Source organism: Sciurus vulgaris, assembly GCF_902686455.1.
Source record: "Sciurus vulgaris genome assembly, chromosome: 5".
Classification (NCBI taxonomy): domain Eukaryota; kingdom Metazoa; phylum Chordata; class Mammalia; order Rodentia; family Sciuridae; genus Sciurus; species Sciurus vulgaris.
Window position 1 is genome coordinate 88,930,218 of NC_136465.1, and position 26,621 is coordinate 88,956,838.

Below are 26,621 nucleotides of genomic sequence, written 5' to 3' on the forward strand. Positions count from 1 at the left end.
ATGGAAGTATGTGTGCATGCTAGGGGGCTCATTTGTCTTTGGCAAAGACATTGCTATTCCTGTTTCCTTAATTATTAGACAGATGGTGCCACTGCCACTGAGTAGCTGCCCAACTTGTACTCCTGCGTGGTAGCCCAGTTCTGGACACGTGACACAGAAAGCTATGTTAGCACATCCCCTTCTCTCCTTTTACATCATAATATTAACATGAATACCTGCCTCTAACTACAACAGGCAGTTTTCCATGAAGTTGAGTATAAAATTATGCCATCTTCTTCCCCTGCCCCCATGAATTAATTTTATTTCAAGTGTCTCCTTTTGGCATTTTTCACGGCTTCATCTCTACACACAAAATACAGTGGCATATTGAACCAATTATCCAAATACTCCAGGCTAAAAACACACTTTAACCTGGAATGCCAACATAATTAAGACAAAATTGGTTTATTAATATTAGTGAGAGCAAATGACATCTGAGATAGCCATATTAAAATTGAACAAGAGTAGACATTTTTAAGAAGAAACCAGTTCCTAAGGAACACTGGAGAATTTTTTTTAATCCATTGAACAGATACTGAATTATATTTCATAAACTGCCAAAAAAGGTCAGCTGTAAAATTTTTCTTTAGTTTTTCAAATACTACACACAGTAAATGAACATGTAGTCCTTTTTTTTTTTTTCCTAATAGATTTACTCTTCATCGTAGAAGATATACATGTTATATTTCACTGTCTGGGCTTCTTAACTCTGTAAACTTTTTTTTTTTTTTTTGGTGCTGGGAATTGAACCTAGGGCTTCAGCATGCTGGGCAAGAGCCCTACCACTGAGCTACATGTACCCCTAGCCCTCTATGTTCCTTTTTGAGGCTATGGGTATTAAAAGTGTAATTTTATCATTGATAGTGAACAACTGTTGATTAATATTTATACCTTAGATTTCTCTAAAGTTAGACATTTTTAAAAATGTATGACACCCCTCCCCCTTCTTTCTAATGCTATTGCGCATGGTCCAGATAACAGATTCTTCCATCATTTGAACCAAAAGGACAGGCTTGACTTCTCTGATGAAAATAGATCTCTCAGCAGGAGAAGCCAAAGCATTACAATGTCACCTGAAATTGGCTTGCTGTTGTACTTGAGAACTTACTAGCATCTTTAAATCAGACAGTAGGTGTAGGTGTCATTTTCAATGACAGTACCAAGTATGTTGGCTCCCATCGCTTGTCAAGTAGCCAAGCACAATCCTCATCCCCCACCCACTCAGTGTCCTAGAAAGCTTAGTCTCAGTGCCTGCCCCAGACCCCCGCATCCGCAGGCTGCCGTGAGCTGCGCGGTGGACCGGCCAGAGCAGCACAGCAGCCCTTTCTCTAGCTCTTAAGTAGTAAGGGCCCAGCTCCCGGGAAAGGAGCAGTCAAGCTGAGAGCAGCGCCTCCTCCGGGGGAGGGGCGGGAGCTCGGCTGAGAAAGCTTTCCTAGGGAGTTGCCTTAAAGAAAGAAAGCGGAATTGTCGACCACTCCAGTTGCCCGTTTTAATACAGTTTTAAGCAGTCATATCCACTCGTTTCCCTTCTGCAAAACTGCAAAATCACCATCAACCTTGTACTAAAAACAAGGGGAGAAAAGCAAATCTCATTCTCCCTTTTCACCCTCCCTTTCCTCTCACCCTCCCTTCCTCTCCAGCTCGCTCGCTCTCCCTCCCTCCTTTCTCCTGCTGCAGCCGCTAATGTCTTGTTCTCTCTCTCTCTCCGACGGGACTTAGGAACTTCTTGATTATTTCTAAGCCCCTTTCCCATTTTTTTTTTTCCACTCTGCCATGAACTGGACGGACAGACGCGGAGAAGGCTTTGCTTTCAGCCCCAGGGAATGGCGATTCGCGTCCCGGGGCCGTGCCGGGGAGGATCGGCCCAGGAGAAAGAAAGAGTGATAGAGAAAGAGCTGCAGGAAGAGAAGGGAGACCTCCATCAGACGCGGGCCCGGCGCGCAGCAGCGCAGCGCGGAGCTGCGCGGGGAATGGCTCCATGCTCGCCCTGCGCCCCCGGCTCCTTCAGCGTCAGCTGCCCGGGTGCGCGGGATGCATTGGGCAATTTTTAAAATCCCGAAGTAGCAAGAGCCCTTGGAAGATATAAGTCGGGGCTGGGGGTGGAGCAGAGGATTTTCAAATGCTATTCAAAGAGCGAAAAGTCCAAGCCTGATTAACTTGAAGTCCCTTTGGAGCATCTAGCGTTCTCCGGGAGTTATTAGAAAGCTGAAACTTTCAGTGGATTGTGGGCCTGGGGAGAAGGGATTCCGAGGGTGGGACTGGGAAGAGCGAGTGCGCACTCCTGTGTTGAGGAGTGAGGCGTCAGTGGGGATTCGGTGAAGAAGGCACACCATGGCAGTACCCGGCGAGGCCGCCCGAGAGAGGGACACACCGGGCCACGGCGGGGTGAGTCCAGCCCCGGTAGCGGGCCGGGACTGCCACCGTCGTGCAGATTCCCCATTGCCTCAGGGCTCTGGCTGCAGCGGCTGCTGGGGAGACCTGGTGCTGCAGCCGCTCCGGCGCTCCCGGAAACTTTCCTCGGCTCTGTGCGCGGGCTCTCTGTCCTTTCTGCTGGCGCTGCTGGTGAGGCTGGTCCGCGGGGAGATCGGCGGTGAGCTGGAGCAGAGTAAGGAGGCGGCGGCAACCGAGGAGGAGGAGGAAGCGGTCCCGGGAGCCGAAGGGGGCGTCTTCCCTGGCCCTCGGGGAGGTGTTCCCGGGGGCGGCGCGCCGCTCAGCCCCTGGCTGCAGCCCTCGGCACTACTCTTCAGTCTCTTGTGTGCCTTCTTCTGGATGGGCTTGTACCTCCTGCGCGCCGGGGTGCGCCTGCCTCTGGCCGTCGCGCTGCTGGCCGCCTGCTGCGGGGGGGAAGCGCTCGTCCAGATTGGGCTGGGCGTCGGGGAGGATCACTTACTCTCGCTCCCGGCCGCGGGGGTGGTGCTCAGCTGCTTGGCCGCCGCGACATGGCTGGTGCTGAGGCTGAGACTGGGCGTCCTCATGATCGCTTTGACTAGCGCGGTCAGGACCGTGTCCCTCATTTCCTTGGAGAGGTTCAAGGTCGCCTGGAGACCTTACCTGGCATATTTGGCCGGCGTGCTGGGGATACTCCTGGCCAGGTACGTGGAGCAGATCTTGCCGCAGTACTCGGGGGCGGCTCCGAGGGAGCATTTTGGGTCCCAGCTGGTAGCTGGGACCAAGGAAGATATCCCGGTGTTTAAGAGGAGGAGGCGGTCCAGCTCCGTGGTGTCCGCCGAGATGTCGGGCTGCAGCAGCAAGTCTCATCGAAGGACCTCCCTGCCCTGTATACCAAGGGAACAGGTAAGCAAGCGCTGGAAGCTTCTTTCTCTGCTCTCCGGGAAACTTCAAACTCTTGGGAAGCGGTGCAAAGTGAAGGGAATCCGGGCGTTGGCAATTAAAGGGAAGCTAGCCTAGGAAAGTGCTATAACTTTTTAGACTTAGTAAGAAACAAGCGTTTTGGGTTTTTGTTTTTCTTTCTTTTTTCTTTGAGTATTTTATAATCTGAACTACAGAAACACGAAGTATCAAAACTAAAGGGCGTTTGCACCGTCTTTCACAGCTGGGCCAACTCTGCAGATCTGCTACACCTGGTGTTCGGCTTGCCTACAACTTTACTCTCAGAGTTTCCTCCTTTAGCAGAAATTTTATCATTAGTTTTTTTTTTTTTTTTTAAAGCAGTGGGCGATTTTTCAACATGGGTTTTCCTAGATTTCTATTTATTTCTTATAAAACTTCTTTCTTATAAGGTGACAGGTAAACATTTATACAACTAGTGAGTAAAAAGAATCGACAGCAGTCAGGCATCCTTGAAGGTGAGGTATTGATACACACTTTGCTTTTGCAGGAAGTTTTATTTGGAGAGACTGCATCTGATGGTGCCCAATTTGTTTTTAAATATAATTTATTGATGTGCATTGTATCATGCTAGTGTTTTGTATTCTAAATATAAGCTTCAAATTTGGGGAATACTATCCCTGAACTTCGGAATGGTTTAAAATTGTAAATTGTGCTGTTGTTGAGTAAAAATAATATTTTTCTTGAGTATTTACATAATTAAGTGGATAGTTAGAAATTCAAATGGACTCATGCCTGTTTTACAGGAAAGATTAATTCAGGAGAATATTTCTAAGATTGCTAGTGATCTTTAGCTTTCAGAAAGGAGGAGGTGGGAGAATCTGGAATTATAAATGAAGGTGCAAATAAAAGTTTAGTCAGTTTTGGGAATGAACTTCCTTACTATCATTAAATGTTTTAAGAATGGAATCATTGCTATAAATGGTATCATAGAGCAAATTCCAATTTTAAATACAAATTGCACCTGAAAAGCCATACTTGTTCAATTCTCGAAGGAGATTGGACACTTGATGAAGAGGGTGGAAAGCTGGTTATGTACAGCAGATGGAAATTTATGCTTTTCACACTTAAATTTATGACTACCTGTATGACACCATAAGGACAACTTTAGGAAGTGCAAGAATATCCTACAGCAAGCTACAGCAAGCTTTTTCTTTTTAGGTTATTCTATGGATAATCATTTAGGTATTTATAAGAAATAGTAGTCACCATATGGTGTGGGTGACTAGTTTGTTTCTGAAAGGGAGTTGATAATACAGATCTGCGGTTGGTTGACATTATTTAGGAAAGTGAAGGACAGCATCATAATCTCTTGTGTTTATTTTAAAACAAATGTACTTATTTAGCTTTTTGTTTAGATAAAACAAATATTTCTTGGGTTTAAGCTTACTCTAAGAGTGAAGGAAAAAAAAAAAAAATAGGCCACTGACTGATACTTAGTTTGGGTAGAAATTTGGAGATCTTTGGAATAAAATAAGTTACCTATTTAAGGGTAAACTAATTAGGGTAAAAATGCAATTTAATTTCTTTTCACGGTTACAGGAGAAAATGTCTCTTAAATGAAGACACTGCTGGCTTAAATGGGTTTAGAACATGCTATTTAACTTGTAGGGAAATGTGATTGTGGTCCTTGTAAAATTGAACCATAATTTCTAAGAAAAAAAAAATCTGGATTTAAGCATAAATAACCTGGCCCTAAATTAATATCATTTAGTCACTAAAATATTTCTGAAGTTTCTCATTAACATTTGAGGGAGTTAAGAATAGATTTAAGATAAGGTATTCAGGTGAATAGACTAGTCATGTTAATTAAGTTGAAGATTTTTATTGCTTTTTTCTCGGGTTTAAATTGGCAAATGGAGAATTGGAATAATCTGCAAATTTATAAGAAAGTAACAGCATGGCATTTTTAAATGTTTTGCTGATTAATGCTTTTGAAAAATGCATATTTGTAATGTATTTCGATAATTTTCTTGGGTTACTGTTTTTCTCAAGCCTGTGTTTATCAACAGTGTTCTAAAATGAGAGACTATTTCTTTTGGCTGATGGAAAAACAAGATTACATTTAGCAAAAATTTAGATCCTTGAAGTTTTAATGAGGGTATGGGTGAGCGTGCCAGTTACTGAAGAGTAGTTTTTATATATGACCCATTAAAGTTGTTGCTGAGCATAATTGTGGGGAGTGGGTGGGAACTAACGTGGGATGGTATCTTATGAGGGTGATATCTCATAGTTAACTGTGTGAAAAGTTCAGGAGCTATATAGTAGATGGCTTATCTGTTTTATCATAAGGAAACAAACTTCTGATGAAGGGTGCAAAGTGTACTAGTGTCATTTGCATACTTTATGAGGTTAGGATTCAAAATAATTATAAAGTGAATATAAAACATTTTGCTGAATGCTACCAAATAGTTCTTTTTGGAAAGAACATCTCCTGTCAAGTCAAGACAATATTCATAAGCAACAAGTGAATTTTTGCAAAATTTTTATTTTTTCTTTTTAGTTATACGTGACAGTAGAATACATTTTGGTATATTTATACAAGCATGGAATGTATCTTACCTAATTAGGTTCCCAGTGTTGTGGATGTACATGATGGTGAGATTCACTGTGGTAACAAGTTAATTTTAAAGTGTAAGGACATAAAGCACAGAGGTCTCCTGAGAATTTATGCAGACTTTGCTCATTGTGAAGTTTAAAGGTGAGAGAATTTCAGCATTTTTTTTCTTACCCTGGATAATGGTGTATGCTTGCTTATGAATGCTCTCTCTTCAATGACTCTTAAGCTTAAAAAGGCAAAGAGAATATATGATAAAATTCTCATAAAATGAACCAATTGACAGGTATATTTTAGTCCCCCCACCCCACCTTATTTCCTTCCTTCCAGAACCTTAAGTCTATAGAATGACTAAGTCTGTAGTTTAGATGTTACATGTAGAATTGAATTTTGCAGCAGTGGTGATAAAAAGATGATTTCAAGCAAGGGAAATAGTAGGTCTAGTCCTTGGTCACAGAATTAATCAGGAACTGGTTGTATGTGAGGATGCAAGTAAAAATTTCTTCACTTTCAGGAAATACGTTTATAGCATCTCTGTGACTTATAGTTAAGTCCTGCCAGACAAGTATCCTCTAGACCGAGGCTGATTTTATAGATGATTGTTTCTAACTATACTTTCTAGATGGGCAGTGTTAAGAAGGCTAGCATCCACTGTGCTGTATGTATGTTTTCTAAGTGGATTTTTACATGTGAAAGCAGGTAAGATATACCTGAGATCAAATTGCCACTATATCCCTGTAAATCTAGGTACCTAGAATTTATTGTTACTAGGTATTGTTCATGATTAATAAATGTTATTTTCAACGTAAAATTTTAGTTAATGGAATATTTAACATTTGGAAACTATTTGAGGGGTATCTGTTCTCGTTGCATCTCCTTTTATAGTTCCTCTGTAATTACTGTGACCACCTTTCTCATTCACTTTTGAAAGATTCAAAACCAAATGCAATTTTCATTACATGTTAAGAAAAATTTAATATTTTTACCTGTGGTTTTACATAAAATAAATACAAGGTATATGACTGTGTCCATGAATGCATTTAAATCACTGAGTGATAAAACTTTGTGATGGGTAAAACTTCAGCCAGAGATGTACAGATACATACTTTATATTATGTAATTAAAAACCCAGATTGGTTCCTGTAACTATTTACCTAGGCTCTCAATTAAACATCTTTAGCATGCATTAATGTACTATTGTAGAAATGTAAGTTGGTTTTTAGTTATCAAAAGAAGAATCAAGTTTCAGATCTCTGATGTGGGAAAGACATTTTCAAGTAAAAAAGCAAAGAACAGAACAAAAATAGGAGAAATGGATATGGATTTTGATGACAGGCATTGGATGGTAGATACATGGTAGGCTTTATTATATCTTTGATAAAAAGTACAACTAGCTTTTATAGTATAGAAACAAACTACAGAAACTTTTCTGAACATATAGAATACATCATACTTTAAATTCCTAAATACATTTCAATATAGTATATATTTCAAATTGAATAAATTTCAGAAATAATCATGGACTTTAAACTGTAACTTCTGCCATGTTTCCATAGCAGTATTCATCTTATGGGGTTTTAAAAAGCAATGTTGATTATTTATGACTTGGTGACAGAATTGAAATTAATGCTAACTTCTGAAAATATTGAAAAGGAAAAACAAGATTTTTCTGATCTCCCAGTAAAGGTGAGGGAAAAGAATGTTTTGTTTTTCTTTGATTTTTTTTTTAAATTGTGATTTTATTTGTGAATATGGATATTTAAGGCATACTGAAATACTTTTTTAACTGACAGAAATAGTCAGTGAATCTATATAAATTTACAGAGGTTGGAAGGAGTGAAAACAGTCATTTTACTCTTTCTGTATTGAGTCTGAAGTGTAAAATGTTAAAACTGTAGAACTGAAAGAAATGCTGTGTATGCTGGGCTGTCATGTTAATTAAATAAACAACCAGAACACTGACTCTGTGTATGAAATACATTTTGAAAAGTCAGAGGGAAGGGGGTGCAGGCAGGCAAGGGTGAGTGACATTGGCATGAAAAAACATTCATTATATCTGTGGTGACATTTGTGTGAATTTGTAGTATTCTATTAGGAAATTCAGCTCTGAAAATAATCTCTTTAGGACTCTAGTTGAATAAAAACCTCACCAAATCTAATTTCACTTCTATTTTGAATATGTTCACACTTATAACATTAAAGTAGTGTGTTATAAAGTTCCAAATGATAAGTATGTATTATATTTTAAGATTTTCAACTAATATGGTTTGTGTCCATAACAGCCCAGTAGAGTCTGTTGATTTTATTGAAAACTTGTGTTACTGAATCTATAAAAAGAGTGAGTGTGTTCTGGCATTAGGGTGGGAGCTACATTTTCCAGAAAACATTGTTGTGAAATGTACATCTTGGATGTATGAAGATGATCAATGCAACTATTATGTCATGCAGGATCCTAAGAGATTTTGACGTGCTGAAACTGTATCTTTGCATTGGGTTATGGAAAATGTTTATTTAGCTTTATGAAATGATGCCTAACCTTCCATATTTATGATGACTTCCTTATTTAGTTCCTGTGTGTCTCCTGATCCATGGAGTCTTCCTCCTCCCTCTTTTCTGTGTGATATTGATAATCAAATCTTCTAAAAAAGCCCTTAAATACATATTGAAAACTCAATTTATGCTTATATGCTATATTCATGTGTTTAACAAAGTTCTATTAAATAATTGTGAAGAACTTCAGAAAGTCCAAAATGTCCATATTTTTGTACTAAAAATGTATTCTGCTAATAGTCCAGTGAATGTTATTTCTTTATAGAGACAGTATATATATATATATATATATATATATATGTATACTTGAACTATCGTGAGCAGTTTTAAAAATGAGGATGTGTGTGTGTGTGTGTGGTGTGTGTGTGTGTAAAGTAAGGCTACCCTTGGGAAGTGTTTTAACTTTGAAATGAGAATGGAGGTTTGTGCCATTCTCAATGTACAAAGATTTGATGCTGGAGGCAAAAAAATCTGAAAGACATGTCTGAGCTGTAATTCAAAGGAAGATTTGTTGGATAACCATTGCCAAAAACATTAGTTGGGCCATGTGAGGTTACATACAACTGTAATTTTAGCTACTTGAGAGGCTGAGGCAGGAGGATAGCAAATTGGAGGCCAGCTTTAGAACTTAATGAGACCGTGTCTCAAAATTTAAAAGGGCTGGGGATGTAGCTCAGAGGTAGAGTGCTTGATATGCAAGGCCCTAAAGTTCAATCGCCAGTACTGCAAACCCTCCCCCAAATTAGTTGACTGTACTGGTTCATTGAAAATATGCTGTTGTTAAAAAAAGACACTACACCTAACTAATGTCATCCACAAAGGTCTTTGGTCAGTCAATCATATGTCGAGATAACTCATTTTATCTGTGTATTAGACCTTGTGCTAAATAACACAAAAATTGTTCAGATAAAATACAGCATCTGTCTCTCCAGGGTTTATAGCTTAGGCAGGATAATGAGGCATCAAAAGAAGAAAAGGGGAATTCACAACAAAAGATCTAAATGCTCACGGAGGCAGTAGAGGGAAAAATGCAGGTAATGACTTAGAGTGGGTATTTAACCTGCATTCAGGACCCTTTCATTTCTTCTCTGAGTATTCATAGAACTTCATTTGTTCATTTTATGGAGAAATTATCGATTGTGTCATAGTTTTCTGGAAGTTTGTCCCCATACATTGGTTAAACATAAATGGTTTAGATATTGAGCAATTTGGCATGTGAAGACAGAGAATTTTTTCTTGGTGGTGGAAATTAATTTCATATATCTGTACTACAAATACATCCTGAACTATATGTAAACGTATTACAAGATGCTTTCTGCAACCGTATTATTCTCTTTCACTTGAGTATGCTGCTGGGGAACAGTCAAGAAGGAAGTCAGGCTGGAAGTTTGAAGCCTCAGTGTTATTTGTGATGTTTACACATGGAGCCAACTTTAAATTCTCATTCAGATTTAGGGGACTGAGTAATCAGACGGAATATCAGATGTACAGATAACAAAATGGTTTTTGCCTTTGCAATGAATCAAATAGTACCAGGCAGACTATGGAATGTATTATTCTCAACTTAGTCCTGTCAATAAATATTGATTGTGTTGAGAAGTGTAACTTTGTGGAGTCTTCATCTCATCACACAAGTCTTCAATGGCTGCATAAATATTATTTTTTTCCATGTTAGTGTTTCAATGAATTTATTTGAAGATGATCAGGATTTCAAATTCAAGCCAAAAAATAATTCCCAAATCAGTAAAACAGTTGTTGGCAAAAACATTTTATTATATGTGTTCACCAAAATTATTTTGCCCAGTTCCTTAGAAACCCATTAAAATGTAAGCAAATAGAATGTAATATTGTAGGCGGTCACGAAGAGCATTGCTGTTTAGAGGATAGAAAGTTCTTTGGGAAAAGTCACAAACTAAACAACCTCTGCATGTTTGATTTTATTAGAACTGTCACTTATTAAGAAGTTATGAATGATTACTAATGTTTTCAAGTATAGCCAGTTTCTAATAGAGTAATACAAATACTTAAGGGAACTCATGTCCTTCCATCCTAAGAAGATGAGTGGTTATGAATGAGGTGAACTTTTTTTTTGTGTTGGGGTATGTGCACATGTGTGTGCATGTGGGTTTTTTTTTCCCTGCCAGGAAATTGCCTTGGTTGTATCAATTTAGTGGAGAAACAGTGTCACCCAGTGGCTTTAGTGAAAACAGCCCTGTAAACATTATAGATACCTGCTGTTCAATAGAAATTTTGTATGAACCAAAATAAATACATATTTAATTTTGCATTTTCTAATAGTCACATAAAAAAGGAAAAACAGGTGTAATTTATAATAGTATGCTTTATATCAACTTGTAATCAGTTTTAAATATTGAGATAGTTTACATTTTTTTTTGCAAGGAATCTAAATATCTGATACGTTTTGTACTTAGAACACATTTTAGTGTGTTGTAGCTGAATTTTAGCTACTCACTAGACATATGGCTAATGACTGTAATGTTGGTTGGTGCAGTTGTACATTTTGAATGTGGTGAAATATTTGAATAATGTCACCTTCAGTTATAGTGCAAAGTCTGGAGATTTAATGATAGCATTTAATAGTCTTTCAGAGTTTGATCTTGAGAGCTCATTTCTGTACTACTCTAATGGTTGGTGAGACTATCTTCCCTTTTTCCTTCATTTCACATTATTTTACATATTTAAAAATATCATTTTAATTGAATGGGACATAGTGCAGTTGTTAATGAAGTTTTATGTTAACCTGATTTATAATACAGTATCAATATTTCGAGTTCATTATGAATTTGCCTTTCATAGTCTTGTATGTAATGGGCTTTGCTTATGTATGCAGTGTGAACACATCACATGTTCATGGTGATTAGTCTATAATTAGGTTATCTAATGTCTCTTTGGTAATGAAAGTGCTTATGTTTGTAGTACAGGGTGTTATCTTTGTAACTTAGGAAACTAAAGTGACAAGCCTGCCTGTAACTTGAATGGATGAAAATTATAGCAGTGCCTGTGAAGGGCTGATGATTCCTCACCTTTGCTTATGTAAACACCACCTCCATAGAAGGAAGTTGAAAATGCTTCCATTTTGGGTGTAGAAAGGACTGGAGATTTAGCTAGCTTGGAATTTCTCAGCTTAGAATTCTGATTAGGTGACTTTTGGAGCCATTTTCTCAGTTTAACTTATAGGCTGTGATTTCAAACTGATTCAGATGATATAGTCTGGAAATATTTAATGTCATGTACCTCCTATGATTTCTCAAACTCTATGAATTCATTATTCATAGGCATGGTTCCACTGGTAAACCAAGCACTAATGAGAAGCCGGGCTCAGTGGCATACAACTGTAATCCCAGAAACTTGGGAGACTGAGGCAGGAGGAGGGCAAACAGGCCAATCCTAAGGGATTCAGCAAGAAGACCCTGTCTCGTAATAAAAACATCAAAAGGACTGGTGATGTAGCTCAGGGGTAAAGCACCTGGATTCACAGTCCAGTACCTCCCCAACCCCCAAAACAAAAGCACTTTTTACCTTGGAATGTTCTTTTTTTAATTATTTATTTTTTTAAATTAAAAATCATAAATTTACATAGGGCAATATTGTTTGATTCATTGTTATTTTTTTCCCTTGCCCCCCACCCCTCCCACCCCTCTTTTTCCTCTATACAGTCCTTCCTTCCTCCATTCTTACCACCCTCCTTATCCCTAACCCTAAACCTAACCCTAACCCTAATGCTGACCCCTCCTACCCCCCATTATATGTCCTCATCCACTTATCAGCGAGATCATTCGTCCTTTAGTTTTTTGAGATTGGCTTATCTCACTTAGCATGATATTCTCCAATTTCATCCATTTGCCTGCAAATGCCATAATTTTATCATTCTTCATGGCAGAGTAATATTCCATTGTATGTATATGCCGCAGTTTCTTTATCCATTCATCAATTGAAGGGCATCTAGGCTGGTTCCACAATCTGGCTATAGGGAATTGAGCAGCTATTAACATTGATGTGGCTGTATCTCTGTAGTATGCTGATTTTAAGTCCTTTGGGTATAGGCCAAGGAGTGGGATAGCTGGGTCAAATGGTGGTTCCATTCCAAGCTTTCTGAGGAATCTCCTTACTGCTTTCCAGAGTGGCTGCACTAATTTGCAACCCCACCAGCAATGTATGAGTGTACCTTTCTCCCCACATCCTCGCCAACACCTATTGTTGCTTGTGTTCTTGATAATCGCCATTCTAACTGGGGTGAGAGGAATGTTCTTTTATATGAATAGATACATAGGTTTTTTTTTTTTTTTGGGGGGGGGGTACTGTGGATTGAACCCAGGTGTGGCTTACCTCTAAACTACATCTCCAGTCCTTTTATTTTTTGAAACAGAGTTTCACTAAGTTGCATAAGGCCTTGCTAAATTGCCCATTCTGGCCTTGAAGTTTTGATCCTCCTGTCTCAGTCTCCTGAGACTCTGGGATTATAGGTATGTGCCACTCAACTCATAGGTTGAGTTTTTTAAAATAATGAATTTGTTTTGTGTATAGTGGTTTACATCTATATAGGACACTTATAGTAACTTTTGTGATAATATGTGTTATCATTGTGTTACAGAATAAAAATAATAAGATGCATAGCTTTTCACATATAACTTAGGAAATAATCTATAAAGTTCCAAAGGCAATAAAGTCATGTTGTACAATAAAGCACATTTGGATACGATAAAGTAATATGGACTCTGGTTCACTTCCAGTGAAGCTGACTTATTTTAGACTTCTTGAAAGAGTTCACTGAAGAATAAAATGCCGTTGTCACACTCAATATTACTTGAAAGAGTTTGTATTAGAATGTAACTAGTCATTTGTCCTTACTAATTTTGAAGGTGCTTTAGATTTATTGGTCTTTTAAATTTTTTTCACCCAGTCTTCTTTTCCTGTTCTCTCTCCCTCCCTCTCCTCTCCATTTTATTTCATGTTATTTTTATCTAATATATTCTGCAGAGTGTGTTCAAAAATTTAAGGAGGGTCTTTCTGTCCTCCAGAGTACCTTGTAAGAATATACAAAAATTTTATGCAAGAAACCTGTGGTTAGGGGTTAATAGGATTTTTATAAAAATTTCCATCTTCTGAAGTAAGTCGAAATAACTGGATAATTATGCTGTGTCTCTGGCAAGGGATCATACCCCTTTCTAGGTATGATCCACTTCAGTAAGCCTAATGGAAGTGTGACGTTCCAGCAATATTATTATGGGGGATTTTTTTTTTTTTTTTTTTGAACAAACTGATGTTCTGCCCTGTGGAGGGAACATCTTTGGCACATGTTTAAGCTGGTCTGAACACAAAGAAAATAGCTTTTCATTTTTATCTTATATGTTCCAGAGGATCAAATTAAAGGTCCACTCAGAAATGTTCCTTAGGAGGCAGTGTTTGTTCTTTCAGCACGGGATACCCACCCGATTTGGGAGTTAGTGTTTCAGTCCTGCCTTGCCAGCATCTTCCCAAAATTTGGGCAAGGCCTGTTGAGCTGCCTATGGTGCATTGAGGATTTGCTTCCTAGGTTCCGGAACTGAAGAAATCACATTCAGATCTTGACAGTTTACTTTTTACTTTTTAAATTGTTATATATTTTTGGGTACTGGGAATTGAACTCAGGGGTACTCGCTTATGCTGAGGCTGGCTTTAAACTCGTGATCCTCCTGTCTCAGCCTCTTGAGCCACTGGGATTACAGGCGTGGGCCACTTCATGACAGTTTTCCGTACAAAAGAAATCACATTTTGAACCTTCTTGTTTCAGTCATTTTTTTAAAGAAAATTTTGGTCCAGTGCATTACTCTTTGTAGGTGCTGGCTCCCTGGCAGGATAAATGGATGGAAAGGGAATAAGTGACCGTTAACCTGAAATATTTATCTTCCTAGTCCCCTGATATTGCATAGTGATTGAATTGATTGAACCTATTTTGTCTCATCATCCTAGATAGGGAACACCTAAAAATTTTATATGCATAATATATGATAATTATAGTATAACATTAAGAATTATTAATATCAATGTAATATGTATGTAAGTTCTAAGTTATAATTTCCAACCTGTTTTAATGCACTTGTTTCAATTTCATTGAAATATTTTTGAATTGAAAACTTGGGATTGAATAGGTTGAGGAAATTTCTGTTTAGAGATAAAAAGAAATAGACTACCAATAAATTTGTGAAGTTAGAGTTTTAATATGACTATTTGCATATTTGTTACTTTTGAAAACATTTTTTTGTATGTATTCCATAGGGGTTGAATTTGACCTGTTCCTTAGTAGTAAGAAATTTCAAGTTCAACATGAGTCCTAGATATTTATTTTTAGCTCACATCAACTGTAAATAACCAAGGCTACGAAGATCACTGTAGCATAAACTTTAGGAAGCTCTTTGAAATTAGGGTCGATTTTTTTAGTCTAAAAAAAAAAAATCAGGTTTTTTTTTTCCCTCTTACCACTAATAGACTTCAAAAGAACAGACTTCATATTCTCCCATCACAAAGATCTGAAGTGTTCTTTTATTATTACCATTTTACACTTTTTGTTTGAATAGCTGTTTTTCCTGAAAAGTCAAATGTAAGGTATTTTATAATTTTTATCATTTTTTAATTTATTTTTATTGTAAACAAATGGGATACATGTTGTTTCTGTTTGTACATGGAGTAACAGCATACCATTTGCATATTCATAAATTTACATAGGGTAATGATGTTTGATTCATTCCGTTATTTTTTTCTCCCCCCCCCACCCCTCCCACCTCTCTTTTCCCTCTATACAGTCCCTCCTTCCTCCATTCTTGCCCCCCTCCCACCCCCCATTACGTGTCATTATCCGCTTATCAGTGAGATCATTCGTCTTTTAGATTTTTGAGATTGGCTGATCTCACTTAACATGATGTTCTCCAATTTCATCCATTTGCCTGCAAATGCCATAATTTTATTATTCTTTATAGCTGAGTAATATTCCATTGTATATATATACCACAGTTTCTTTATCCATTCATCAATTGAAGGGCATCTAAGTTGGTTCCATAGTCTGGCTATTGTGAATTGAGCAGCTATGAACATTGATGTGACTGTATCTCTGTAGTATGCTGATTTTAAGTCTTTTGGGTATAGGCCGAGGAGTGGGATAGCTGGGTCAAATGGTAGGTCCATTCCAAGTTTTCTAAGGAATCTCCACACTGCTTTCCAGAGTGGCTGCACTAATTTGCAGCCCCACCAGCAATGTATGAGTATACCTTTTTCCCCACATCCTCGCCAACACCTATTGTTGCTTGTATTCTTGATAATCACCATTCTAATTGGGGTGAGATGGAATCTTAGTGGTTTTGATTTGCATTTCTCTTATTACTAAAGATGGTGAACATTTTTTCATATGTTTGTTGATTGCTTGTAGATCTTCTTCTGTGAAGTGTCTGTTCATTTCCTTAGCCCATTTGTTGATTGGGTTATTTGTATTCTTGGTGTAGAGTTTTTTGAGTTCTTTATATATTCTGGAAATTAGTGCTCTATCTGTAGTATAAGTGGCAAAGATATTCTCCCACTCTCTTTGCATTGCTGACAGTTTCCTTTGCTGAGAGAAAGCTATTTAGTTGGAATCTATCCCAGTTATTGATTCTTGCTTTTATTTCTTGTGCTATGGGAGTCCTGTTAAGGAAGTCTGATCCTAAGCCAACAAGGTGAAGATTTAGACCTACTTTTTCTTCTATAAGACGCAGGGTCTCTGGTCTGATTTCAAGGTCCTTGATCCATTGTGAGTTGATTTTTGTGCATGGTGAGAGATAGGGGTTTAGTTTCATTCTATTGCATATGGATTTCCAGTTTTCCCAGCACCAATTTTTATCATTTTTTTGTGCTGGAAATCAAACGTAGTACCTTCCTCATGGTACACACTATACAGTTGAGCTACATCCTCAGCCCCTAGTTTACTTTCTAATTGTGATCAGTTACAAAATATATCTTGAGATAGTTGTTCCCAGAGAAGACACTGTGAAATCGGCTTATTTAAAATATCCCATTGCAGTGTGAAGTTTGGTAGCATAATTTCAGGTCAAGATGAACTAAAAAAAATCCAACAGTTTTTAAGTTTTTATTGAAAAGCAAATTTTCGTTTATCTTGTCATTTTTCCTTGGGACCCTTAGTTTTTAACAGAAATTGCTTTGTCAAAATAAGAAATTTTTGGTCAACTGAAAACATTTTGTTGCTGTAGTCTTTTTCTTTCTTTCTTTTTTAATTCTTGCAGTGCTGAGGATTGAACCCAGGACTTTAGGCTTGCTAGGCAAGGGCTCTACTACTGAGCTACACAGGCTATAGTCTTAATGAAGATCTTATCCTATCTTCTCACTGAAATAAGAGACATTTCTTTTGAGTTGTTATGCAGAATGTCATGAACTTAGATCAATTACAAAGACAATGTTTAGGAAGAAAGTTCTTACTAATGTTATCTTACGGCAACAAGTTTCTTTTTGTAGATGTCTACTTACCAGTAGATTTTCTAGAAAGTTTGCTATTACTGACAACTTTGAGAGTTTGAGTTCTTTAAATAAATTATTTAAAAAATCTAAATACGGTTTCTATTTGAAAAATAATTGACAGAGGAGTTAATTATCAATTAATTTGAAAAATCAAAATGTAATCAAGGCATTTGTGAATTTATTAGACATTTTAATAAAAAGTTTAGAAACAAAATCTTTTACATTTTTTTGTTTTTGGATATGGAGCTGTGTCTGTATTATCTTGAATAGTGACTGTTTCTACTCTCAGCAATTTGTTTTTGCTGTAGTTGGAATTGTTTTTGCTAGATAAACAGGACCTAAATTATAGCGGTTACTGAGGCAGTAGATCTCATTTTATCTTCTTCTCTTCATTCTCCTTAATGTGAATAGTAATTGAATTGACCCTTGTTAACCCTTTTAGAAAACTATAGCTAGAGCTTTTAAATGTTTTCAGTGGAACTTCTTTAAGCAATTAATTGGTCCTAATGAAAAGCGTGAGAATTAGTCTGGGAATGTTGGATAAAGATATGACTAAACACTGATAAGTTATCTAAAAGAGTGATATTCAGAAATGGAAACCCATGAAAACTTCACAAAATAAATGTTAGTGCTTTGCTTGTGTAGGAAAACTTGATCAGAATCAAATGAATAATTCTTTAGTTTTCAAAATATATTCATCGTATAGTAGTTTTTTGAGGGAGCCCGCTAGGGTTGAACCCAGGGGTGTTTCAAGAAGCCCTACTACTGAGTTATATCCCCAGTCCTTTTCATGTTTTTATAAAATTTTGGGATGGAGTCTTGCTAAGTTGCTGAGGCTAGTCTCAAACTTTTGGTCTCCTGCCTCAGCCTTCCCAGTCACCAGAATTACAGGCCTGGGCTATTTCACCCAGTTGTTGTATAGTCTTTTGGGGATTTAATGGTGGTACATTGAATCGCTGTTGGATATTGGAAAGAAATTACAGGCTTGCATTGGCAACTCGGGATTTGTCCTTTGTTAGAAAAAAGGACTCAGGTGATGCTCAATGTAAGAGCTCTTAATGGTATTCATGAACTTTTCTGACATTCAGTACTTTCCAGGAAACTGATTCTTTAGTTCCTTAGCACATTTATCACTTTGACTTATAAATGCACCCTAATGGCAATCTTATGTGAACTTTTACCTCTTATGTGCACAGAACTGATTAAACATATCAGCAAGTAAGTGTACTTACTTAGGATCTCAGGACTACAGTCTAAGCATTTCAATATGTCTACATTCTTCTTTTCCCTGACTTTTCTCCAGTTGAGGATTATTCTTATATAATACTATACTAATCAAGGTGTCATTTGTGAATCATAATAGTAAATGTTTCCAATTAATAGATTAGTCAACTTCCCTTTAGATGCTTTTAAAGTTTGTGAGATTGTCTGACTTCACCTACTTATAATTACATATCATTTGGCACATTCTAAATTGAGCTACATGTGTAATTCTCAAAATTTAGTGTGAATGAAAATAATCTGGGAAACCTATTAAAATGCAGATTCCTCATCCTATCCTCAGGCTCTTTTGATTTAGTTAAGGGTAGAGTGGTTCTAGAAATTTGCAGTGTTTTTTAAGGAGTAGCCCAGATGCCTAAGTTGAGAAATACAGAGCTATGATCTTCTGTCTACTGAACTTCAGGAAGTTCTGACTTATGCAGTCTGATTCAACTAATAGTAAAGAAATATTTGAATCAGACAGGAAGGCTTAGTATCATGGGAAAACTAATTTGCACACACAAACACAAGAGCATGTGCCTGTGTACACACTACCTTCTGATTTATGAATGTGTGACAGTCAAGCTTTTCACTTTGATTTCTCCACTGAGGTTACCTCAGAATTTTTTTTTTCTTAATATCAAATTCCTCATTTGTAAGCTAGGGATAACTTCATATGGCTGTAAAAATATATATAAAGTATTATAAAATGTATTATAAAATATAAATATAAAATATAATGTATTATAAAAATAGGTATTACACATATGTTAAGTAGAAACGCTGAAGCAGGCCTAGACCAAAACAGACCAAATCTTTGAAATGTGTACTGGTTTCTTAAATTTTCTGAACTTCATTTATCCAAGCTATGTCATAGTAATAATATAACCTACTTCTTCAAGTTGTGACTAGAAAATTAATGGAAATGATGAACAGGGGTTCTCGTCCATTCAGCTGAATAAGGATAGTATCTGTTCTTGCCTACTGAGGCTATGTCATTATTGAATGTAGGCAAAATATAAGCACAATGTACAAAAAACGAACTTGCAAATCTTATAAAATATGCAGATTATATAGGAGTTAATTAAGATGATGTTACAGAGATACTCAAATTGCAGCCAAAGTCATTGACAAATGAGGAACCCTGAGTCAGGTAAGGTAACAGTGAAAGGAGAGAAAATGGCTAGGAGTGACCTCAGGTGCTTCAGAATAAGATGATGTGATTGAAAAGGATTTGGAGGTATTTAGGAAGGTTAGTGGTGTCCTTGAACATTTTACACAAATGGCCGATGCTGCTATTGAGAGCCAGTTGTGCAATGTGTCAGTCTTGATCTTTGCTTAAGATTTGCTCTGTGGTCCAGCTGCTATCATAACCTGTATTTTGTCTTGAAAAACAAGTCATTTCAGAGCTTTTTTTTTTGTTCCTTCACTGCTGGGGATTAAACCTAGGGCCTCATGCATGCCAGGCAAGCATTCTACCACTGAGCTACATCCCAAGCAATTTCAGAGTTTTTAATTTTTTTCATGGGAAACTCTCCGTTAACCCTTTTTCTCATTATTTGCTAGTAGTACTGTTGTTCTCTAATAATAGGGACTTCTTGCTTATTATCAGTCATGGCCCATAGTTAAAGGCAGTGATTGTTTATGGCATAAAAATATTCCTCAAGGTGCTACCTCCTTTTACCAGCTTTCACAGGGTTCTACTCTGGGCTTCCATCCTCAGATCACTTTTCCAGATTTTTCTACTTCTTGAATGATTCTTCAGTCTGGGCTGAGGTGGTTATTTTGGTTTAGTCTTGGCAGTAGGAAGAGTCTTGTTGTTTCACTCTACCACAAGGGTTTTGATAGTTTCCTCCTGGGGTAGTTGTCTCCTTCCTAACTTGGTCATAGGAAGCCCTCTGATTTTCTCTTCCTGCTGGGGGAGGTGTAGGAAAGTGAGGGAAGAGGCCAAAGATCACGCTGGCCAGAGAGTTATTGCAAAAGTATTGGTCCAAGGGAGTAGAACTTCTCCTTTGTCCTCTGACCTTTGCTGGAATGAACTGACAACAGACCTTTTAATAGAGAAAGGTGTGAGAATTTGTGGGCATGCACTGGGCAGAATGACAGTGTGATTATTCTTAATCCCATGGAGTTCAGATGTTTATATACCTTTCTTCATAGAAGGAAAGGGAGTTGGAGGAATGCAGGCTGTGTTGAGGGGCAGCGAATGATTATTAGGGAGAATGAATGGACCCTGGGAAGAACTTGTAAATGGTTTTCTTTAGAATTTGAATGAGCCCAAGAGACAGACATTATCTTGCAACAGCAGTCCCTCCTGGTGTGGTTACATTCCTCAGTCTTGTTTTCTGTGACAGATAATGAGATTTCAGGAAGGGGAATGAAGGTAATGCTGTTTTGGGTAGGTCGGTCTTAAGGGGAGATAAGGGAATGTGCCTGCAGAAGAGAGAGGTGATGTGGGGGTGGGGGTGGGGGTGGGGATGAAGGGTCTGCAGGGAGGGCAGGAAAAAGGACATACAGACCTTGATTCTAGGACAGTTTTCTCCAAATCATCCTATGGAAGTGCCACACCTGAGCAAAGAAAGAAGGTAATCAGATTCGCATGGAATGGGATCGCTCAGCCTGTTGTTTGAGAGAAAGTGTTTGAGAGTTGGATGGAAGAAGGGAGACCAGTGATTGGAACTTGGACCAAAATAGTAATGTCAGTGGGAAGATTGGAATATATGCTGAAAGCACTACTAACAGGATTGTTATTAATTGGTTGATCTTCTCTTTGAGGTAGAGAGACCACCCTCTCTACCTTAATCACCTTAAAGGGATTGAGCCCAGGGGTGCTCTGCCACTGAGCTGTACCCCTAGACTTAAATTTTGAGACAGGGTCTCTTGCTCAGTTGTCCAGGCTGGTCTCCAACTTGCCATGCTCCTGCCTCAGTCTCCTGAGTATCTGGGAATACAACAAAGTGAATTCCTTTAATGTTTTTCTTTTATTTAGGGCTACTTGTTAATATATATTAAGGGATTATCTATCTTTATTTCTTACTTTTAAAATTGATTGGGTTGACTTTTTTCTCCTCAGTTTTTACTTTTCTCCTCACTTTTTACTTATACCTGTGCCTTCCAGAAAATGCACAACTTGTGGTCCTGACTTTGGGGAAGTTTCAAGATTTCCTCACATGAAAATTAATTCCAATCAGGTATCTTAAGTTCTCCCCCAATTTTTTGTTTGTTAGAATATTATAACATTTGGTATAATAAAGGTTAGTTTTGAAATTTTAACCTGATATAAATGTCTTTATATTTTAAAATATAATTTTCATAAATTTGTCATTCCTGTGGTCTTCCTCTTAAACAGACATTTGTAGCTGATCCTCTGATATCTTAAGCTGTGAGACAGCAAAAACATTAAACCATTCAAACAAAATTCAAGGTTCTCCCTTTGCAACTATGAATGGTCGGGCAAGTTCCATTTCTATCAAAGGCATGTGACCAATTCCTCCTATGGAGGAAACGCTTCTGTTTCATTTTCCTATTAACCGAGGCCATTTGTCACCCTGCAGAGCACTTCAGTGATAGGTGCTATATAAATACTTTAATTATGACAGCACTGTAACTTTTCAGAGTTTGCTAACTCTACACTGTGGTTAACTTTTGATTATGAAATGTTTTACATACTGCTTGGGAGCAACAACAGATAAGGGTTTTAAAATGTGTGAAATGAAGAGTTTTTTAATCACATGGGAAAATACTTTTGATGAGTGGAAAGAGAAATCAGGAAACAAACTTGAGGCTAGGGAATATCTGGAGAACATCATGCAGAGCAGAAAAGAAACTTGTCGAAATGTTCATAGTTTGGGGAGTGATGGATGATTTTTACTTGTTTTCTGTTCCGTATTTTTGAAGTTTTCAACACTGTACACACATTTTTTCAGGAAAGCAACTTAAGATTTATAAAGAAGTGTAATCATTTGACATTTTTCCTTTGGATATGTTTCCTTTGGATATAAATTTATTAAGACCCTTTGCTTAGTAGTTGCACCGTTAGGTGCTTTTCTGAATGCTAATGTTATTCTCAATACTGGATAAAACATAGTTGGAGGTAAAATCCTGATTCTTGACCCAGATGGCTGGATTGCCTAAAAGTTTCTTGTAAGATTGCAAGTCCAGCTGGCACATGAACCTCCAGAGGTAGGTTCCTGAAACTACAGATTGGCTTCTAAATGTTTTTGTAATTTTACCTAAAGGAATAATTTTATGAAAAAAAATACATACACGTGATGAAACGTGCATGTATGTTCTGAAACACGTCTCAGTTTTTACTAAAGTTTTTAGCCTATTTTTGTTCAAAAGGTGGTAACAACACTCTACTACTACAGCCATGATGTATTGACATGAGATATTGTTTAAGGGAAGAATTTTTTTTTTTTTTTTTTTTTTTATATAAAGCAGTATAAGGAGTATTGAGCTACCTCACTGATTAGCAGGCCATTAAGATTGAAAATAAAAATTGGCTTCAAAGTGATTGTTTTTTAAAATAATGTACATATTTTTAAAAAATGTTCTTTGCCAGAAAGAATTCTGTGTATTACAATTCTTATTAAATACATAGTGTATTTTTTCTGATAATTCGTGCATAGTCCACATTTTTATTTTACATTTTCAATTTTTATATGTAAATCAGATAGAAATATTATGAGTTTTTCTTTATTTTGCTTTTTTTAATGTGTCTGAGTTATACTTTATATAATATTTATTTCAGTTTTGCCTCAGCATTTTGTTGATTATTCTTTGAATCTCCTGCATCTGACTAGGAACTTGGTACATTTCCATTTGCTCTTGCTTGTTTAAATAAATGAATAGGGAAAGAAAGAAACATGTATATATTTTAAAAACAACTTCCACATCTAGGAATATTAACATAATTTTTTTGTATGAAAATCTGTAAATTTCTGCAGGAATAATTTTTAAAAATTTATTTTTACTTTTTATCTAGGACAGAGTATATTTTGACATATTTACACAAACATGGAGTACATAGTATTCTAATTAGAATCTCAGTCTTGTGGTTGTATATGATGTAGAGATTCACTATAGTGTATTCATATATGTACAAAGGACAGTAAAGTCAGATTCATTGCACTGTCACAGAAATAAATTTGAGACTATTAAACCAGTTTCTGTAACTACCTGAAAAAATAGAGTGTGGTCTCACATAACAAAAATAAACAAACAAAAACCTTCCAGAAGTAAGTATAATACAATCAGAGATAATAAGCAGAAAAGCAAACAAAATCCCAACTTTACTCAAGCATTCCTCCCACTTTTTACCAAGGAGAGTTACCGGGTTAGCATGTGCTGATTGTTTGAGATGACTGAGTTGAGGTAATAGACACTGGTAATCATTTCCTTTCTGAGTGTATGTGAGGGGTTGGCACTAAAGTTAGCATTTGGCTGGAATCCAGATCTTAGCCTTGCAGGTCAGAGATGCAATTTTTCCATAAAACCAGAGGTTATCCATTGCTCAGGCACACTACTAATAAAACTATAACTCATCAATCAGAATGTCATGTTATTAATGTGCTCTGGGGAATTTAAGGAAGAACAGAGTGCCAGCACTTACTAATAAATACTTCTTACTTCTGTGGAAAGTCACCTTTAGCATGGTTGGCTCCTAGTATACAGCTGGGGATCTCTGGTTTGTGGGAATACGCCTTAGAAAACTTGCCCTGTTTGCATTTTTTTTTTTTTTTTTTTTAATTCCAGAACACTTGCAAAGGGTCCACAAATGCCAGGAAGTGGGGGCCTAAGTTGTGCTTCTCCCTGAGTTTATAGTAAAGATACTGCATTAACAAATGACTACCAACAAATGACTACTGTGCCAAGTGATAAATGCTTTGAAATACACAAAGTCATGAGAACTTCGCCCTCTAGAAAGGTCATTGCTAAATTTAATGCTAGAATACCATCACCCTCTTAACATGGATTTCTGGTAAAATTCTGTCTTCTTTTCTGACTTCTCTTTTCGATTTATGCTTAACTTTCTCTTGTGTTTGTGTTCATAGGAGGTGACTGTAACCATCTTTGGTGCAATATAAAGAATGCATCTATAAAAGAATGTTTCTCTTTATTTTTCCTGTGGGCATGAGGCCCAGAGGAGAGGAGAAGGGCGAGAGTAAAAGGTTGTGGTGGAGCTGGATGCCAGGTGTGGAGTGCATGTCCCATTCTGCAAGGCACGTGAAACAGCCTAGATTCTGTGGTGAGAAGAGAGGTGGGGTGGTGGGAAATTTTAAGAGATAAGATAGGGGAGGGTGGTGGGGCAGGATGAGAAATGGACTGTTAAGATTAGGCTGAGGAATTTAAAAGTTATTTTGTATGTACAAAATTTTTATTTTTTTTATTTTTTTGTTTATAAACTGGTGAGTGAAGTAAACAGGGTAAGCATAATTCTGATAGCAGTGGATCAGATAAGGACCAAACAGGGCACAGGGAGTCATGGAAGCAGCTCTAGTCAAAATCCTCTGTACAGACACTGAAGTTTTTTTTGATGTTGGGGATGAATCAGGGGGAATCTACCAGTGAGTGATACCCTCAGCCCTTTTACTATTGAGACAGGGCCAGGTTAAGTCCCTGAGGCTGGCATTGAACTTGCTGCAGTGCTCAACCCTGGGAATTACTGGATTTCACAGACATGCACTGCCATGTCTGGCTGATACTGAAGATTTCTTAAGACAGTGGTGGCACAAAAGGAAAGATGATATAAGGAAAAAAAATATCAAAATGCATTCTATAGAAAAAAAAATGAGTTAAGAGTTGCAATTGGCAGGATTAGTCAATAATTGATGGTGGAGGGTGTTAAAGGACATGAATACTGCTTAAAGTTGGGACCTTAGGAAACTAGGCAGGTGGGAACGATGATCACTGAGTGGAAAGGCATCAGATCAGCTCTTGAGTTGGTTTGGGGGTGAGAGAGGCAAGACAAGTGTGTGTTTGATTCGGATGTATTCAGTGTGCTACTTTTGCAACCTCACGTGATTCTTGTCTGCTTGAAGGTGCCTGATTTCATTTATTCACTATATATATGTAATTTTAATGCCCATTCTATAAAACATATTTAAATACCTGAGTCACATTTGCTTACCCTGTTGCCCTGCTGGATATATATTTGTTTTTTAGAACTAAAGCTGCTGTGCCGGATCTTTAACTGCAAACACAGAAAGATTGTCAACTTTGGCCATTTTAATAAGTATGAAGATTATTCTCTTATATATGATTAGATCATAAATAGGGTTCTAAATTTTCCAGGGCAGATAACTTTGTACTCTTGGTGCTGAATCTTACAGAGTAAAGTGATTACTGAGTCACTACAAACTGCAGCTTTTCTGAGGAGCTCTCTGACAGACTTCAGGGTAATAACCTGTCATAACACTGGTCACATTTTAAAAGTACATGGGCAAAGTTCTTATCCTGGATCAGATGAATACTGAATTGTTGCCGAACTGCTGCCTATCTACATTCCACAGTGTTCTCTGTTGAAGTTGTAATTCATTTGTTAATTTGGGAGATAGTCACTTCTGAGATCTGGTACCATCTCCAAAGTCTGGATTACTTTGTTCTTATGGTGGATGTGTACTCAAGGACAGATAAATCTGCCTAGGATGGGGAAGAAAATAATCCTGTTTCTCCTGAGATTAGAGAGGGAGAGAGATTAAGGAGCAGCAGAGAGAGAGAGAGAGAAGAGAAAAACATGTCCATTTTAAAAATAAGTTGCAGTGGCAGAGCAGCAAGGGCTATATTTAAAGCATAAAGTGGAACAATGCCACCAGAATCATTTGACTAATAAAGGAATTATTTTATCGAGATAATCTATGCAGTCTAGAGCATTTAATCTTGTTATCAGATTTTCTACTTTGATTTTTTTTTTTTTTTTAGTTATTCTGGGTGCTTCATATGATTTGTCTTTCTAAAAAATTGTGTGTGTGTGTGTGTGTGTGTGTGTGTGTAGGCTATAATCAATAATGCTAGCTAGCAAGCAGTATGGATTATTCTTCTATAAACATATTTTATTATCTATTCTTTGCCTACTTAGTGAAGTTTCCCATGTGGTGAAAACTTTATTGCTCTCAGTATTCTTTTTGACTTTATATATGATAGGGAATTTTTGGAGGACCTTTTTTCTTGTTTACATATGTGATATTTTTTCCTGAAAAGTATCATTGCTGTTATATATAGGGTTGTTACCGAAAACTTGGTCATTGTCCCCCATGCCAATCCAATAATAAGGACATGGTTTTGAGAAAAAGGAAAAAGAAGTTTTATTGCTTTTCTAGCAAAGGAAAACACAGGGGACTGCTGTCCCCGAGGCTGTGATTCTACC

General features: G+C 37.3%; 1 protein-coding gene across 1 annotated transcript in view; it reads left to right on the forward strand.

Moving 5' to 3' along the window:
* The first annotated feature begins 745 nt into the window (after window positions 1-745).
* PDE3A (phosphodiesterase 3A) overlaps window positions 746-26,621 on the forward strand; it is a 310,047-nt gene continuing 284,171 nt past the window's right edge. The window contains 1 exon segment of the mRNA XM_079139883.1: window positions 746-3,333. Within this exon segment, the coding sequence (XP_078996009.1) occupies window positions 2,371-3,333 (963 nt within the window). The 5' untranslated portion in view covers window positions 746-2,370.